General features: G+C 47.5%; 1 protein-coding gene across 3 annotated transcripts in view; it reads right to left on the bottom strand.

Moving 5' to 3' along the window:
* LRCH1 (leucine rich repeats and calponin homology domain containing 1) overlaps positions 1–16,938 on the bottom strand; it is a 202,574-nt gene extending 185,636 nt beyond the window's left edge. The window contains exon 1 of one of the 3 annotated variants that reach the window (XM_086711855.1): positions 16,098–16,938. In XM_086711855.1, coding sequence (XP_086567981.1) covers positions 16,098–16,413 — 316 coding nt within the window. In that variant the 5' untranslated portion in view covers positions 16,414–16,938. The remainder of the gene's footprint in view (positions 1–16,097) is intronic. The other 2 variants (XM_086711856.1, XM_086711857.1) reach the window with 2 other exon arrangements.
* Between the last annotated feature and the right edge of the window lie 277 nt (positions 16,939–17,215).

Below are 17,215 nucleotides of genomic sequence, written 5' to 3'. Positions count from 1 at the left end.
AAATAAAGCGATTATCATTCTTATTGTTCTGAATTGGGAAGAACAGACATGAAATTAAAGAATAACTGAGGGACCTGATCACTTAAACCACCTGGTTCAGACCCAAAGCCTGAAGCTCAGAGAAGATGGAGGTGAACGGGGAGCGTAGGAGACTGGGATCGGGGACATCACGGAAGAGGCAGGAGCTGAGATTTGGGGATGACTGACAGGCACTGGAGTACTGGAGTTTTATTTTTTATTGTTTTGTTTTCTGTTTTATTTTACTTGGCAAATGCAGAGAGGAAAGCAAAGGTATGATCAAAGGCAAAGTGGGGCCACTTAACCCAGAACATATGGGGACACGACAGGAAAAGGCAGCTGGAGCCCCAGGGGTCCTTGAGGAGGGTGTGAGGAAAACCCAGTGGGATAAGAAGGGTGGCGCCAGAGTCCAGGACCCATCAGATCTGCCAGCAGGCGGCTGACCCTGGCTGGGCAGGCAGGAGAGAGCCACAGAAGGAGGCTGGGCAAGGGGTGTGCCGGTCACAGGTGTCATGTAGGAAGTCTGGAAGTGATATGCCACATGGTCTTCGTGCTACAGCTACAGCCAGGGAGTAGACAAAGCGCTCCCCTTTCTCCAGGAAAAGGCAGTCCTTTCTAAATGACAGTGTGCATGGTGGGAAAGGGGAATGCTTTACAGTCAGACAAATGAGATTCAAACCCCGGCTCCCCCACGTCCCATGTGGGGATCTTGGGCAAGCTGCTTAATACCCACAAGCCTCAGTTTCTGTACTTGATGACATTTAAGGTACATGACACCGGAGGCGCCTGGGTGGCTCAGTCAGTTAAGCGTCCAACTTCGGCTCAGGTCATGATCTCAGGATTCGTGGGTGTGAACCCCGCGTCAGGCTCTGTGCTGACGGCTCCGAGCCTGGAGCCTGCTTCGGATTCTGTGTCTCCCTCTCTCTCTGCCCCTCCCCCGCTTATGCATGAGCACTCTCTCTCTCTCTCTCTCCGAAATAAATAAATGTTCAAAAAAAATTTTTTTAAATAAGGTAGATGACACCTATCATATAGGCTGGGGAGAAGAATGAGATCCTGTCTGCACAGTGTCTGGAACCCAAGAGACATACAACCAATGCTCCTGGGCCATGGACTTCATTAGCCAACATCAGCAGCCCAGTGGTCGTAGAAAACAACTCAGTATCAGTTTTGTCCATCAATAAAATAAAATACCACTCATAAATAGAATTAGAATATTTTATAGTATGTCTATGCAGCCAGTTAACAAGCTGTTCCAAAATAAAGAAAATGAAGATCAAAGAATCTGCCCACTACAATAGAAATATCAGTCTTCTAACAGTGAGGCACTGATTCGGCCATAAAGACCCAATTATTCTGTGTTTTAAAATAGCCCGTCAACCGGGAATACACAGCACGCAAAGAGCTAAAATACACATTGCAAATGGTCTACTTTGTAAGTTGAATAATGGGTCTACTTTACTAAGTTACAATTTATAAACAAAAAATGCCCCCATCTGCAAGGGTAGAGTTCCCTGAGTGCCGCCAAATGCACACACCTGGGTACTCCACATTACAATCAAGACACGGACTGTTTGCACCACACCTTGTACCTTCCCAGGTGATCCCCACCCCCAGTCCCAGCGTCCTGCCGGCTCTCTGCCCTGTGTCTATTTCACTATCATCATTTAAATCATGCCCACATTTTGTGTAGACTCCTTTTACACACACTATATTTCAAACATTTTAAATGAGTACTGCGTTTTGCCCACTAAAATTAACAATGAATGCCAAACACCTTCCTGTGAGGGTTTCTTGGTGTGAAAGTTAAAAAGAGAAACCAGCCAAAGGACATACAGCCAAAGCATAGCAGTACGGGCAGTTGACAGAGATGGCCAGGATAAAATCTTCTGATTCTAGACCTGATCTAATCTGACAGTCACTGGGGAGGGGCGTGGAGGAGGGGCAGGGGGATGTGCAAGTCACTTCATTGGTCTCCTTTTCAGTTTATCCTTGGAGAGATGGTGGGGCACCTGGGTGGCTCTGTTGGTTAAGCCTCCGACTCGATTTCGGCTTAGGTCATGATCTCACAGTTTGTGAGTTGGAGCCTCAAATCGGGTTCTGTGCTGACTGAGCAGTGCCTGCTTGGGATCCTCTCTCTCCCTCTCTTTCTGCCCTGCCTCTGCATGCTCTCTCTCTCTCTCTCCCTCCCACTCAAAAAACAATAAATAAACTTTAAGAGAGAGAGAGAGAGAGATGGTGTCTATGGTCCCGTATGAGGGAGTGATCATAGGACTTATCGTCCAAATCAGGAGCTGCTATCATCCATTAAGCCAGTGCAAGCGGTATAAACCAAGCTGGGCTTAGCATGAGGCTACTTATGTGCACCCCGTAAGAGCACGTCTTATGATGTGTACAGTGACCAAATGTTCTCTTCCAAATTCAAAGTGTTGCAGATCACAAAGTGGTATGTTAGAAAGCCGACGTCTCTCATCCAAAACTCATGAGGCTCATCAAGCAACCTACCGTGTGGAATTGAGAGGTTACAAACAAGGCAGCCAGAGGAGAGAAGGGGCCTGAGACACTGACACACTAGAGAGCACAACGCACCCCACACAATGAAACGAAACAACCACCGTAGAAAGACACAGGCTGCCTGATTATGCAAGCACTTAGCTGGGGTACCCTCTCTTTGTCATCCCCTCTCTAAGAGGCAGACATTGGGGGCTCTATCAGGGCATATTACCTCAGAACTCCCACTGTGCAAATTTCATATTGAGATACCAAGTCCTCATTAAGATATCAGGACTCTGGGGGTGGGAGGGGTGCAGAAGCAAGCCTGTAGAGCCACCAACTGAATTTCATAAACCAGATCAGACTTAGGCACCTTAGCAAGCACAAAGTTATAGCTTCCTTTAAAGTACTGCATAGATACAGGAAAGCATTAATTGTAAATATCTGAACAAACCACAGCCAGCGTTTATTGCAAGACTACAGCCACAGGAATGAATAGCACAACTAAAACTAACTTTCATTTATCCAGGCTTTCTAAAGGCCAGAAAAACACATATAATTGCCTAAAATTGCATGCAGAGATTATCACCCACACCTCCGAGGGAGCTGTACAAAGAGAGGTCTATCTGCCTTCAACTGAACAATCAGATTCCTTTGACTTAGATCAATTTGCATCAACACAAAAAATTTTGGTTATTTAGCCATAAACCATGCTGCCGTTTTAGCCAAAATGGGCTGCTGTTCAATCCCATTTATAATATTGCAAAAGCAATTAATTAGTGTACTGAAGGATCTGTAGGACAAAGTAATATGCATTTTTAGAAACCAAATCAATGATTACTACCTAATAAAACTTTTAGAATATAAACACTTGTGTTACACAGGGAATGTTCTAGAAAGTAAACTACTTGCTCACTCACCCAATGGCTCTTCATTCATTTCTCATAGTAGGGGAAAAAAATCTAGTAATGTTTAAATGGGTTGTTCAATTAGGTCACAGGTTATATACAGCCTAACAAAATTTTATACCAAAACTAAAAACCCTAATGTGTATTTACATCTCTAAACAACAGAAACCTTGGAGAATTTTTGAAACTAGTAATTGTTGCTTCTTTAAAATGCAGTTCTCAGAATGGAGCTGATAACTGGCCATTACGCACAGGTGAGGATTAGAACTCGCTGCACCTGTACCTGTGTCCCCCACACCCGCTTTCAGACTAGTGGGAGAAAGAAAGTAGTCCAGAATCTGAGTCCAGCTCAAGCTCCGTTATCTGAGTCACCCCAGGGCCTGCCTGTCAAAATGCTATGGCCTTGATTCTCATGACAAAATCCCCTCCTGTAGTCTGTTCCTCCAGTTGTACATATTCAGTGACACCGTAACAGAGCCTGGCAAGAGACTCCAGAACTTTCCACAAGAGTTCAGACTCCGGTTCTGCTCTGTCTTTACTGGATCTACAAACCTACTATAAGCTTGCCTAACTGACCCATTTCCTTCTCGGCAACAAGGACAGTACCTACCTTGCAAGCCGGTCGTGAAGACTGAAGAAATATTCCTAAGGAACCTGGATCCAGAGGACATCCCCCTTTCAGTTCCATTACCAGTAACTTCAGGATGATATTGAACCTATCACAAGCCTTTTAAAGAATTAATACCTGAATAAAGTTCAAAATAAATGCCGGATGCCAGGAAAACAGTGAGAAAAGAACAGATACCTTTCAGCATTGAAGCCTATATATTCATTCTTAAAGCTTTGCCTCCTCATAGACATCTCTCACATCTTATAGAAGAATTAATTGCTAAACATCCTCACAGCAGTTGCCAAAATGGAAAAAGATTCACAAATTGTTTTTGCCAAGAGCATAAAAAGGTTATCTATTTTAATCTAGAAAGCTTTTATTTATTTATTCATTTACTTATTTGTCTAGAAGGCTTTTAAATATTTTCTAGAGAGCTTTTACTTTTTTTAACTTTTTTTAATGTCTATTTTTGAGAAAGAGACAGAGCGCAAGTGGGGGAGGGGCAGAGAGTGAGGGAGACAGAATGCTAAGCAGGCTCCAGGCTCTGAGCTGTCAGCACAGAGCCCAACCAGGGCTCAAACCCACGAACCATGACATCATGAGCTGAGCTAAAGTCAGACGCTTAACAGACTTAGCCACCCAGGTGCCCCATCTGGAAAACTCTTAAATCAGTGTCAGGACTCTTGCACAGGGCAGAGAGCTGCAAGGCAAGCCCTCCTCTGAGGCCTCACCCACTCCTTCCCACCCTCCAATCCTGAGGCCAAAAACCAGTCTTGGTCCCCAGACTCTTGGCCTCATCTTGGTCCCCAGACTCCTGGCCTGAATACATAGTGTGGCACTGGAACACACTTCCCCATCCTTTACTGGGAGGATCCTGGACTCATTCTTCTCATCAGCCTTGTCCCCCACAGGATTTCTCTGTCCTGATAAAATCAAATCAGACCTAAGAACGCTGTTATATTGCTAGCTGAATAGAAATCACATAAAAACTCAGAAGACCTTGTCTTGGCTCAACCGCCCTATAGCAACATAACCCAAGGAAAACCATTTCACCCTCTAATCTGGGTTTCCTCACTACATAGAATTTGGCTCTATGTAGAGCTGGAATAATAAATCCCACCTACTCCACCATCTTCCAAAGACTGCTAAAGAGTATCAGTAATGCTGACACACAGTGAAAGCACGTATACTCAAGCATTCTGGATATTAAAATCATTTTATAATGTCACAAAATTTCCAGTTCAGGTTTTGTGTGCTTTAAAAAATTAAATCTCAGGGCGCTTGGGTGGTTCAGTTGGTTAAGCGTCCAACTTTGGCTCAGGTCATGACCTTGAGGTCCATGGGTTCGAAGCCCCATGTTGAACTCTGTGCTGACAGCTCAAAGCCTGGAGCCTGCTTCGGATTCTGTGTCTCCCTCTCTGCCTCTGCTCCTCCCCTGCTTTTGTGCTCTCTCTCTCTCAAAAAATAAATAAATGACCATTTTTTTAAAAACCTGAATATCTTGGGGCGCCTGGGTGGCTCAGTCGGCTGGGCGGCCGACTTCGGCTCAGGTCATGATCTCATGGTCCGTGAGTTCGAGCCCCGCGTCGGGCTCTGGGCTGATGGCTCAGAGCCTGGAGCCTGTTTCAGATTCTGTGTCTCCCTCTCTCTGACGCTCCCCCATTCATGCTCTGTCTCTCTCTGTCTCAAAAATAAATAAACGTTAAAAAAAAAAAATTAAAAAAAAAAACCTGAATATCTTTTCTAAAGATAATAGAGTATAAAAATAATGGCAAAGGTCAATGCCAGGCACTGAACTAAGCACTTTACACGTATATTCGTTTACTTACTCCTCACGATAATTCTGTGATTGTTATCCCTCATTTTATGCTGAAGAAATGGAGTCAAGGCAGGTTAAATACTCGCCACGTCCTGGTGGAGCTATGACTAAGACCCAGCCACAGTGTGCTCTTAGCCCGTATGCTAATAATATACCAACAACTTCCAACTATTTATTTTACTGAAGAAAACGGTCCTGCACCTTCCCTCAGGAACTGTCACAGCCCTGAGGGGTAAAGAGCATTTTCACTTCTAACAAATCACAAACCTGAAGTTCAGTGAGATTCAGGAACTTGCTTCAAAATTCTAAACTTAATAAACTGAGAAGATAATACATAAAAAATATAAAAATTTTGGAGAGAAGTATTAAAAATTTTTTTTTAATGTTTATTTTTGAGAGAGACAGAAACAGAGTACAAGCCAGGGAGGGGCAGAGAGAGAGAGGGAAACACAGAATCTGAAGCAGGCTTCAGGCTCTGAGCTGTCAGCACAGAGCCCCATGCGGGGCTCAAACTCACGAACTGAACCGTGAGATCATGACCTGAGCCAAAGTCAGAGGCTTAACTGACTGAGCCACCCAGGCACCCCTGGGAGAGAAGTGTTTAAATTCCTGCCGGGCCAGCCCCTCCCTTGTGGAGTCCCAGAGCAGACACTCTGACCTGGGCCAACCATAGCTCCCCATACCGGTGGGAAGGAGCACCCACGGACCCAGGGACCTGGAGGAGGGGAGGGAAACCTTCTGGCACTCAGTCGGAAAGGATAAAAGGAGAGGGAATTATCCCCATGAGGAGGGGGCTTCATTCACAGCCTGATGCCAAGATCTCCAGATTCAGAATTTCATGTCACAACTAACGCCGCGTTTTTCCAAAGAAACAATGAGAAACCACCATTAATATGAAGGCCCATCGCTGCCAGGGTTAAATAGACGGTTGGCGGGAGAGCCAAACCACCACTTACTGCTTTATTTCCACAGGAAAATGTATTCCAAGAAAAACACTGCAATGAAAGACCGCTGCGGGCCTCCAGTTTGTAGGCCGGGGACTGTCCAACACGCCTTTCAGTATTTGGAATCCCATCTACCCGGGGCCCATGCATGCCCCCCAAACCACATGCAGTAAAATCCTGAACTAACATATTTCATCTTTAACCACTATTAGTTATATATCTTATTCTCCCTGGTTTTAAACCATACGTTATTAAAGATTTCACAGTAGTTTTTGGTCTTTTAGCGACCGTCCATGTGGCGGGTCCAGAAAAGTGTGACCTGAGAATTCTATGAAGGGTAGGATTTCTTCCATCTATGCCGGGGTAGCCTCCTGGCTCCACAGAAACAGCCCTTTGGTGTCAGGCTGTGAGACTCCGCCTTGGTTCAGGAGCCTACCCACCGCCCTCCTGTGTGACCTTGGGCCTCAGTGTCCTCAGTCACTGAATGAGGGAGAGATGTGAATGGACGTTTTCCAGATATCTAAACTCCCTCTTCAAGCCACAGTCATCAAGAAAGGCATTTCAGAAGCAGATGAACGGGAACCAGACACAGGAGGTCAGGAGGAATCCAGATAACAGCTAGAAGAGTTAGGGAGTTCCTACTATAGTTAGAACACTTAGCAAGAATTAAATGAGGCCATACCTAGAGTACACATATTTAATACATAGGTTTACATATAAAGCACTAGGATCAACATCTGGCACAGAGAAAGCACTTGATAATGTTCTGGTATCCATATAATTATTGTCCTCACAACAGCTCTACTAAATACATATTATTCCCATTCTGCCGGTGAGGGCACCGATGCTCAGGGTTTAAGCTATCTGGTCAGATCCGAGATGATGGATTAAAAGTACAGGGACTAAGAGTGGGCCATGAGCAGGAACGAGGAGATAGAACAGTCCACTGATGTAGATCTAGCACTTTCTGTGATAGGCATGGAGGGCACATATAAAAATAAAGGAAAGAAAAAAAAACCCTGCCTAGCCAGACCTTCCAGGCCAATAAAGGCAGAGAAACCACTTAAACATGGGAAAAGTACCAAAGGAAGCAGGTAATAATTAGCCAAAAATGCCATAAGGAAATACTGCAAAGGCACCTTGGGGTCATATATGATTCAGGGCTCAGATCTGCAAGGAGGGCTGGCGGGGAGACTGTGGAGCCTGGGGAAGGCCTGGGGATCTGCCGAAATGAGAGTGGGAGAAAGAGAATCCTACAGGGCGGGCAGGAGGGGGAAGTGAGGGAAATGGCCTGGAAAAGCTAAATGAAGGCCATGTAGAGGAAAGTCAAGTCAGACAGTCTGCAGCTGACGCCCTTCTCTAACTTGTCACTGTTGCCTGCAGAGATAACGTGAGTCAAATCAGCTACGCTGATGGAACCAGGTCAGACATACTGATGTCACTCCTAACACTGAAAGGCATGAACATCAAAAACACAAAAGGATATTAGAGGAATACGCTGTGTAGCAAAACACCTTGTCTTGCACTGCAGGGGTCAGCTGTCAAAAGCAAGGCCACCGAAGAAACCAGAGGATTAAAAAACTTAAGATGGGGTCGTTTCCTGCCCATGCGGGGACAACAGTGAAGAGGAAACTCAAGACTCGCTGAGCTGAGAGGTCATGGCCCTATTCATCTCTCAAGGTCTTATGACCACCCTCCAGCAAAAAGATTGAGGAAACACAGCCCAAGGAAGAAAAGCAAGCATCAAGGAAGATTCCAAACCCACGGAGCCTGATCCTGGTAACCAAAATGCCCTGGAAGGGTCTTGGGAACTGTAAACGGACAGCATATGAACAGAAGAGCAGCAATTTCTCATCACAGAAAAATATATTATATTTGTCATGTAAATCAAATATCGTTCTTCTCTACTTCGTTTTTGTTTCCCCTTACCTATATCCTCCTTGGTGGCCAATAAAGGAGGATACGGTTGGGAAAAACTATGAACACAGACAGCAGTCTGATTATAAAAGCATTTCTCCTCTATTGCATTGCTGGAGTATGCAAGAGAAACCAAATTCTCACAGTTCGTCAACTTTCTGTTCATGTAAACAATCTCACTTTATTTCTGAATTACGTTGTGGGAACAGATGGTTTCCAAATGCATGACTTCTTACTACAGTATATGGAAGCAATACTACCGAACTCTTAAATTAAGATGAAAACACAGGCATGCTTCCAGCTTGTCTGTATTGGTAGACCTAGTTTTCCCAAACTAAGGCTTATGTGGAATTCTGACCTTTTTTTTTTTGTTGTTTTTTGCTGATTTTTTTCTTTGGGTTGAACAATTCCCATCTTATAGAAAAAAAAAAAACAAAAACAAAAACAAAAAACCTGTCTGAAATATCACAGCAACTGCAAATTTTGGAATTCTGGTGGGAAAAAAACCAAAAAACCAGGAGTATCTGTAACAGAAGCCTCTAGACTTCCTCCTACAGGTTATATATAAATAAAGGCATCAGGTATGTAAATATATAGTTGGGTTTCATGCCTTATATACTTAAACGTTTTATGATAGATTATAATATTATAATTTGAAATAATCACTGCAATTAACACCAAATTGCCTTAATCCTTAACAACTGACTCAGTCACTGGAAGAGTTCACAAATTAGTGGCATTACCAGATCTAAGCCCAGGACAGTTTCTCCTGATGTATCTCTTAGCCAGAAGACTCATTTTCCAAAACATGAAACCAAATCTGGAAAGGAGTGTCACAAACAGGTTTTTGTGAGGCTTACACAAGAGTTCAACTTATGTGGCCTGACTGGTGAACCCACTGCCAGGGACCGTAAGTTGAGTTAATAGCATTTCTGTTATTTCTGGAAAAACATAATCGGTGCAGCACCTGGAGGGGTGGGGGTGACTTTTGGAGAGAACTGAGTAAGAGAAAGTAAATGCTGCCCCTCTAAACACAAAATATCTATCTATCTATCTATCTATCTATCTATCTATCTATCTATCTTTCTATCATCCGTCTACTACCTATCTATACCTTTATGTATATTTATTTTGCATATTTTTATATTTCTGTATATTTATACAGAAAAATAGACATAAAGGGAAACGTAGGCAAGTACACACAAAGAGGGGAAAAAAGTTATGTTTTTTGTTTTTTTTTTTATTTTTTTTTTCAACATTTATTTATTTTTCGGACAGAGAGAGAGACAGAGCATGAACGGGGGAGGGGCAGAGAGAGAGGGAGACACAGAATCGGAAACAGGCTCCAGGCTCCGAGCCATCAGCCCAGAGCCTGACGCGGGGCTCGAACCCACGGACCGCGAGATCGTGACCTGGCTGAAGTCGGACGCTCAACCGACTGCGCCACCCAGGCGCCCCAAAAAGTTATGTTTAAAAACAAGCAATGATGAAGCTAAGTATCAGGACAGAAAAAGTCTTTGGACACCCCAGAAGGACAAGAGTAAAAGGAAACTGACCTCTGAACTGATCAACACTAACACAGACTTCAAAAGGCCTTTACCCTTGAAATGCTTACCACAAAAGAATGTCTAAACCACAGCATGAAAAAATTGAAGTTTGCCATAGAACTCAAAAAAAAAAAAAAAACAAAAAAACTTTTAGTCAATAATTTGAGTAAAAACTTTTAAGTGGTGAGGTGCCCAATTTTGGCCTAATGACCTATACTCACCAAAAATCAAATAAGATGTCGCCGTGACGGACAAACTATCCAGTGGGACAATTTCAGTGATGAAGGTCAAACCCTGGGCCATTTCTTCATAAAGTGGCACAGACCAAAAATTCCCGGAGGTTGTGTGGCCTATAATCGTACGCTATTCTTCTAGAAACTTGATTAGTGTGCTCCTGTCTCTTCAATAAAGAGCAGCCTCTAAGGCAAGCACTGAGAATAGCAACGTGTTTGTGGAGACCGTCTCTGCCACACAGAGACACACATAAGAGCACATAGGGATGGGATTCGAAGCCGCCATATACGTGGAGTTCTGGATGTCCTAAAAGCTTCCACCATTAGAAGCCCTCTACGCCTTAACAAGGAAGGAACTGATCAACAGAAGACAACATACTGTGAAGGAAAGGCTGTGAATGATCATTTATGAATGGAGAAGTATTTGGAATACATGTAATAAGTACAGACATTTATATGAGAGTGACTACCACAACAAATGGCAGCTACGGCAATAATAAATCCAATACAACAGCAGAAAAACAATGTGAAACCAGATGTAACTATCAAAGCAGGTACGTTTTAAGAAGACACATGAGGGGCGCCTGGGTGGCTCAGTTGGTTGAGCGTCCGACTTCAGCTCAGGTCACGATCTCACAGTCCGTGAGTTCGAGCCCCGCGTCGGGCTCTGGGCTGATGGCTCAGAGCCTGGAGCCTGCTTCCAATTCTGTGTCTCCCTCTCTCTCTGCCCCTCCCCCATTCATGCTCTGTCTCTCTCTGTCTCAAAAATAAATGTTAAAAAAAAAAAATTAAAAAAAAAAAAGAAGACACATGATTTCCAAAGTTTCATCACGTGTGTAATGAAAAGTCTCTGTGGCCCAATTTATGGAACAGAGCGTGTTCTTGAGAATACATAGATTGCTTTATCAAGTCCCGTGTGAATTCCAGTGACTAAGAGAGCGCTGATATCCCAAGGATTTGGTTGCTGGAGGATGGGAGTGGGGGTGTCAGCATTCAGCAGATAAGCCTGCCCACAGATCTCAGAGAAGAGTCTCTGAGTCCATACAGACATTTCAGAGAGCTAGCTCACACAGACTAGGGTGTTAGTCCCGCAGGCTGACAAATCCCAGGCCTCAGCCATCTCCAGAGTCCTCAAATAAAAGGTCCTAAGAACCCTGCTCTCTGTTAGATCATTACATGGTGACAGTGGGGAGGGAGGACATGACCAGAGGCACAGGCTTAAATGCTCTCTCCTTCTGTTTTAGGCACAGATCTTAGAGCATCAGGTTCTCACTCCCCATCACAGAAACATCTTTTCGACCGCAGAAAGCTCATGGGCACTTCTATCCAAAACCAATCCATCCTACAAAACCTCACCCAAACCCTGCCTCTGCTCTGAAAGTCTTTCCAAACCAGCCTAACTGGAAAAACCTTTTCTTCTGAATTTCGCAGACAACGTCTATCTATGCTATTCAGCATCTCGCTTTGATCTGCTTTGAGGCTCCCGCAACTTCCTGAACTATTACCTAACTTCTCATGCATTCCTGTCTTGTCTTCACCTTGCAATCTCCTACACATTCCGCATGGGCACATACAGGACACAGAGAGTCATTTTTTTATGCCAGACTTCTATATTCCTGCCTGAGTAGGCTCTCCATTTCCCGTCCGGTGTTTCCTGCTTCCAAATGCCTCGGAAAGATACTGCCGTGATATACTCCGCCCTCTCCTTAATGACACCAGTTTTTGCCAACTGTCTGTCCATCAAGTCCAAGGGTTTGCTTTTTATTTTCTAGCACCTCCTGCAATCAATCTGAGACAGACACGTTCTTTTCTTACTCCTCTTTTCAATTCGTGTTTTCTCAGTCATATTCCACACCATCTTGAACTTCTCATCCCAAAATGACACACTTAATAAATCAGCATTGGGGGAAAAACGTTCACTTTCCTGATGCACGTATCTGTGTCCTTTTTTATCAGTCCCAGTTCTGCGCTTCAGTCTGTATTACCAATCACCCTTTGTGCTCTTACTGTTGCAAACCACCTCAAGTCACCTTAAATCAACGCAGCATGACTATTTCTAAGACAGGGATACTATATTTATACTATAAATCTTCCTACTCATTCTGCAAAATCGATGTCCTCATTTCGCTCCCGATCCCCCTCCAGATAGAACAGGGACTCCATTATGAAGGGACACACGGATTCTCTGATGGTCACGGCTGTATCCCTGGTGCCTAGAACAACGCCTGACCCTTAGAGGTGCTTGGTAGGTACCTGGGGAATGAATGTTGGCTGAATGAACCTCCAAACAGCCTCCGGGATTTGGCTCCTTCCACCTCTTCTCTGCTTCACAGGAAAATGGTCAAGAACATCAATGCCAAAGTGAAACCATCAGGGTCTAATCACTGGCTCACCATCTAACCAGGGGTATGATCTTGAGCACAGTACCTGACATCTCGCAATCGCAATCTCCCCAGCTGGAAATGAGGATACGAGCAGGATTCCAGTGAGGACTGAACAGGATAGTGCAGATAAAGGACTCGGCACACGGCAAAGCCGAGCGCTAATCGCGGCTCTTCGGTTCACACTTCTCCCGTTCAGCCAATGTCACCTCTGCCACCACACCTGCACAGCTGAGCCTTTCTCTTTCGCACCCGCAGAAAGACTAACTTCTGACAACAAAACTATTCTGACTCAAATATGAGTAAATCAACAGGCTCAAAGTGAGGGCTTGGGAGTTTTTTTTCCCCTGTGAAAAATACGTAGGCACTTTAGTGACAGAGCTTAGATACCTATCTACTCAGTGGCCCAGGGCCTCTATGTTTCTGCACTTATATCTCGGTTTCCAACTCCGTTCAGGTCGGCTACATTGCCCCAGAGTGCAGTTCTGCATACGGGGCTGCCAGAAGAGGTACTTTTACAAGGAGTAAACCAAAGGGCCTGTATTATACAAGCCAACAGTGAGAAAAGGCTTTCTGTGTCACTCTCTGTTTTACAAAACTTATGAGAAGGTACACTTTCCAGCTTGGGTCTTTAAGAATCTTCACGTGCCATTCTGATTTCAAGAGCTGGTCTGAAAAGTGAATATTAACCCAGGAAAAACCGCTTTCTTTATCATACGCACTATTCCTCTTACTCTGCGCTCTGCTAGAACACCGTGCAAACCGGGGGTGACTTTAACTCTTGCTTTATTTCGATTTTTGCTTTTCCAAATAAAGAACAGTGACCAGTAAATATTTCTTTAGAACAAAGGGCAGAATGCATTTGGCTCACAGCCAGCTGTTGACCTGAGGCAAAGATGTTTTGCCAGAAGCAACCCCTGAATACACCGGGGTGCTCAAATTTCACCTGAAATGGCTGGCTACCTTAAATACGCTTTATCTTTTCTGGCATGTCCGAAGTTTCTACAAACTTTGGTGACATTCCCTGGCCCATAACTAACGTTGCATTTTTTGTTGTTGTTGCTGTTGGGAAATTAACGTTAAGACTCTGAGTCTTAACTAGAGTTTTCTGAGCACTAAACATGCAAGGGAGGGTCATAATTAAAAACTGGCAAAGCTCACAACCCAAGTTCACCACAAGCAAAAACAGAGAGGAGAACAGGAATGCTGTTGAGCATTTACCTCACATGGCAAGGTCTTAACTGAACAAGATGGTCCCTGCTTTTAAAAGCATGGGTCTCAGGGGCGCCTGGGTGGCGCAGTCGGTTAAGCGTCCGACTTCAGCCAGGTCACGATCTCGCGGTCTGTGAGTTCGAGCCCCGCGTCGGGCTCTGGGCTGATGGCTCAGAGCCTGGAGCCTGTTTCCAATTCTGTGTCTCCCTCTCTCTCTGCCCCTCCCCCGTTCATGCTCTGCCTCTCTCTGTCCCAAAAATAAATAAACGTTGAAAAAAAAAAAATTTTAAAGCATGGGTCTCAAAGAAATGCCAACTCAGCAGACACATCGCGTCATTCAGCTTTGGGAGTAAATGTCTGCATAACTAAAGCCGGGGAGCAACTTTCAAGCCCCCCTACTGAAGGTACAAACATGTATTATTGGTCATGCCAGCTCCATATCCAGTCCTTCCCTATAGTCTCTGGTATACCGTACTATAGCAAAAGGGAAGTAGAACTGAACAGATTTTTTTTTTAAGTTAATGATTCAGGCAATTCTTGGAATAACTTCCACTTGAGAAAAATGTAACCAAGAGGTCCCATCAAAAGACTCCCCAGCTGCTGACAGCTCAACTCTGGAAATTCCCTCCCAAATCACAAAGCGTAATGACCCTCAAGAGCCTTTTCTGCCTCCAGTGAACTTGGAATTCTTTCTAAATATTCATTAGGACGCCCAATAAATGTTTACTGAATTGAAGTCAAAAACGAAAAGCAAGCACTGGAAACGTAAGCTCCTAAAGCCTTGCTCCCTCGCCCAGCCCCCGCTTCCCCCACGAGAGGAAACTGGGAGATCTGGAGCTGAGAGTTGAGCCAACCAGTATCCAAGGGGTCTGACACTCGGCCCAGGAGGTGATGACAGCCAGGAGGGCTGGGCAGTGGTTCCAAAATGGGGCACCCACTGCGCTGGGAAATGTTGGGCGCTTGCCAAGATACAAAGCCTCCCCGGGGGAGCTGAACCGGATGGTCGGAAACCAAGGCCCGAATCGAGTTCCACCACCCTCCTTCCTGTTTATAGATCCCGCTCCAGTGACTCCAGCTACCAAAGAGAAAGCAGACGTCTCAGAAATATGTCAATACATGACATAACTTGAAAAGAGCTGGCTGCTCATTGGCGCGAGTTACAACTTGTCGGGCTCACACAGGAAAACCGGCTCACTTTAATTACTTTTCTTTTAATATGCCTTGCCGTCCCGTCCCGGGCCCCCGCAAAGATCGGGTTACTGGGAACTAGGGGGCCTCGGCGGGGCGACCAAACGGTGTGGGCGGTTAGCTAGGGGCAAGGAACGCGGGAGCCCAGCCGACCGCCGGCGCAGTGGCTGCCCCTTCCGAGTCGCGACAACCGGCTGCGGCTCTTCCCTCGCACAGGCGCAGAAACAGGAAGCCTGGCACCTCCTCGCAGTCTGCACCAAGTCGCCCCGCCGCTCGCTGATGTCGCGAGGGGGCCTAGAGGCACCGCGCCGCTGCCCTGGGGTTGGCCCCGGGAGCGCCACCTTTGTCTGGGTTTTCCCGTCCGACCGGCCACGCCGGGACGCAAGGAGCGCTTGCCCAGGTCGGAAGCGCGGACGCGGCGCTCGGCTTCCCCGGCCCGGCGCGGGGGCCCGGGAAGCCGACGCGGCCGCCCCAAACCTCCCGCTTCCACGGCGCGCTCGCGGCGCACCCGCCAGTGCCTGCCCGGCCGCCACTGCCCCGGCGCGGCCGCCGCGGGGTGCGGAGCCGGGGACCCGCGCGCTCTCGGGCGCCGCCGCGACCGGGCGCACCCCGGCTCTCCCGGCGCCGCGCCGCAGGCCGCCCGGCGAGGCGGTGGCCACCGTGCCCTCGGCCGGGCCCACCTCTCCGGCGCCCACGCGTGCCCGTTACCCGGGAGAGCACCGGTCAGAGGACCCCCAGCGAGGCCACATCTCAGACTGGCCGCCGCGGGGGGATGGCGCGACAGCCCGTCACCCACACCCCCTGCCTGCCCCTCGCCCCTTTCTCACCTGCCTGCACCGTGTCCGAGAGGTCGTGACCGGGGGCCGCGGTCCGGGGAAATTCCTTCAATTTCCTGGCGCTGAGGTTCAACCCCCCGGAATTGGCCGCTTCCTCCAGCGCGCGCTCCAGCCCCCGGTTCAAGGGCAGGTTGAAGCCCCCGCTGCCGCCGCCGCCGCCGCCGCCTCCCCCGACCCCGCTGTTGGCTCCCGTTCCTCCGTGGTGCTGATGGTGGTGGGGATGGTGGTGGGGATGATGATGTGGGTGCAGAGGAGCCACCGAGAGGGCAGGGACGAAAGGTTGGGGTTCGCTTCCCGGCGTCGCCATCTTCTCCTGGGCCCCCCCACCCCGCCCCGCCGCTCCTGCGGGGGGGGTCACAGCGCTCCCCCGGGAGGGGGAGACGGCAGCGCGGGCCGAGTCCCTGCAGTGCCCCACCGAAAGATCGTGGAAGAGGGGAGGAGGGTGTGGCAGGCGCGCCGAACGGGGGCAGTCGGGGAGGCGGCAGTGGCAGCTCGGTCTCGAAGGTTTCCTGTCCCCGGGAAGCTAAGGACTGCGGCGGCGGCGGCGGCAGGCAGCGCGCATGTGTCTCCTCCCGCCCTTGCTCCCTCCTCTCGGCGGCTCTCCCCTCCTCCGCCGCGCCGCGCCGCGCCGCCCGCTCTCTCCTCCTCCTTCCCCAAGCTGTCAGTCCAGCCCGGAGCCTTCCTCCGCTCGGAGCCCGGCCGGCCCCCGCGGCTTCGCTGCGCTCCGCCCGGCCATGCGGGTGCGTCAGGGGGGGCCGGACCCCTGCAGCGGGTCACCTTGGTTTAGACGCCTAAGGCCCCTGGGGTTCTTTTCGCTGCCCAGAGTATCTTGGAGACCGGAGGTTTTGGGAAGTCTCAGAAGACGCCAGCGAGGCAATAAATGGGGTTTGAAATACAGTGAGATCATGGGGAGGTGAAAGGTTATGATCTCAAATTTGCGAACTACTCTGCCTCTCTGACCCGAAGTTCCCCGACAGGCAGTTTTTCACTGTGGGGTCAGACCAACAGTCTACCCCTGCTCCTGGCATCGGAGCACCTACAAGGAACCAACGGTGGTCTAAGTAGTTTACAAATTAATCTCGTTAATCCAGGGATCCCATGAGCGGAAA

The sequence above is a fragment of the Puma concolor genome, chromosome A1 (genome assembly GCF_028749965.1).
Source record: "Puma concolor isolate L17-30 chromosome A1, mPumCon1.1.hap2, whole genome shotgun sequence".
In the NCBI taxonomy this organism is placed as follows: domain Eukaryota; kingdom Metazoa; phylum Chordata; class Mammalia; order Carnivora; family Felidae; genus Puma; species Puma concolor.
Note: the sequence above shows the minus strand (reverse complement) of the source record. Positions and strands in the feature narration are given on the sequence as shown.